This window comes from Sinocyclocheilus rhinocerous, unplaced genomic scaffold, assembly GCF_001515625.1.
Source record: "Sinocyclocheilus rhinocerous isolate Xijiao unplaced genomic scaffold, SAMN03320098_v1.1 scaffold1598, whole genome shotgun sequence".
Classification (NCBI taxonomy): Eukaryota; Metazoa; Chordata; class Actinopteri; order Cypriniformes; family Cyprinidae; genus Sinocyclocheilus; species Sinocyclocheilus rhinocerous.
The window spans coordinates 93551-95442 of NW_015661398.1; the positions used below are offsets into that span (position 1 = coordinate 93551).

General features: G+C 37.1%; 1 protein-coding gene across 1 annotated transcript in view; it reads left to right on the forward strand.

Annotated features, from left to right (window-relative positions):
* LOC107726314 (one cut domain family member 2-like) overlaps nucleotides 1-1425 on the forward strand; it is a 22131-nt gene extending 20706 nt beyond the window's left edge. The window contains exons 2-3 of the mRNA XM_016535857.1: nucleotides 1065-1146; nucleotides 1269-1425. Coding sequence (XP_016391343.1) covers nucleotides 1065-1146; nucleotides 1269-1425 — 239 coding nt within the window. The remainder of the gene's footprint in view (nucleotides 1-1064; nucleotides 1147-1268) is intronic.
* Nucleotides 1426-1892: the final 467 nt, after the last annotated feature.

Sequence of the window (1892 nt, forward strand, 5' to 3'; positions counted from 1 at the left end):
TCGAATAGATATATAGATAGATAGATAGATAGATAGATAGAAATAGTCAGATATATAGATAGATAGATAGACAGATAGACGAACGGATAGATAGATAGATAGATAGATAGACGAACGAATAGATAGATAGATAGATAGACGAACGGATAGATAGATAGATAGATAGATAGACGAACGGATAGATAGATAGATAGATAGATAGATAGATGAACGGATAGATAGATAGATAGATAGATAGATAGATAGATAGATAGACAGACAGACAGACAGACAGACAGACAGACAGATAGATAGATAGATAGATGCATGCATGTATGAACTGCTGTAGAGTCAGTATTCTGCATGAGTGATTGAGTGATTCTGCATGTTGGTGTGTGTTTTATTGGTGTATGTGTACAGTATAACTGTGTGTGTGTGGGTGGGTGGTATATGAATATGATGGATGAGTGAGCTGCAGCTTTAGACGGCAGCAGTAAACAGATTTGACTGTGTAGGGTAGATCGATTGGCTCATGGCTCTCTGTAATTAGACATACAGCGCTCGGCCTGGCATCAGCCTCCTCAGCACAATCTCACTGGGGGAACCCTCACCGCAAGAGTGTGTGTGTGTGTGTGTGAGAGAGAAACACTGATGTATGCAAGAGAAGGAACCGTAAAATTATACAGTATGAAACAGAGAGAGATGTTCTGTGCATTAGCAGACGATTAGGTTTGTTTTAAACGGGATGATTTGAACGTTTCGAGAACATTCCGAAAAAAAAAAAATTTCATAACATTTTTGTTAGCTGAATATAAATTGATTAAATATAAATTGAAAAAACATTTCTAATCACACTATCATGGTGTTAGATATTTTTAAATAGTATTTCTGACTAGCTATATGCATGCAGTGCTTTAAAATAATTTTTTGTTTACTAAGTTTGCAATCAATTCTGAACACTAGCAGACAGAAATAGTACTCTGTTTCACAGTTTCCTTTATCAGCTTTCTACTGGATGCATGATTTTATGGACGTCGAATTCTTGTATTTTCACTCGTCTCTTTCTCTGTGTCTCCTCCTGGCAGCCTGCAAGAGAAAGGAACAGGAGCAGCACAAAGACAGAAACATGGTGCCCAAGAAGCACAGACGCATGCAAGAGAAGGAATCGTAGAATTATACAGTAAGAAACAAAGAGAGATGTTCTGTGCATTAGCAGACGATTAGGTTTGTTTTAATGAATGATAACAGGCAGGACTGTGAAACGCTGACATAATGATATGGTTGCGCAGACAGATTGTCCTGCTCTCTGTGCTGCTTGTTGCTAAAAGCGGAAAGTGCTTGGGCTTTGGCGTATCATCGGCAGTGTTTTATAGAGTCAGCTGTGAGCGCGAACACATGAATGTAAATCCTCTGGATGACTGTAGAGGAAGAGTGGATTTTGACTGAGGGTTCTCAAACATGAGTCCCACAGGATACACACACACACACACACACACACACACACACACACACTCACACACACACACACAGAGTCACTGAATATATTGGTTTGTGCTTCACTACTACAAATATATCGGTCAAGTATATGTCAAAAGCACATTAAATGCATAGACTTGCAAAATGCACACTCTTAAAAATAAACATATTTATTGGCATCAATGGTTCCATGAAGAACCTTTAACATTTATGGAAACTCTAATGGTTTTTTATGGTGGAAAAGGTTCTTTAGACTATTAAAATGTTCTTCACACTAATAAAAAATGGTTCTTTTTAGAACTGTTCACTGAAAGGTTCTTTGGGGAACCGAAATGGTTTTTATATATTTTTTGAACATTATGTTTATTTATTTATTTTTTAAATACAAAATACAGAATAATCTAAATAGATCCTCCCCGTTTGTATACTGCCCTATA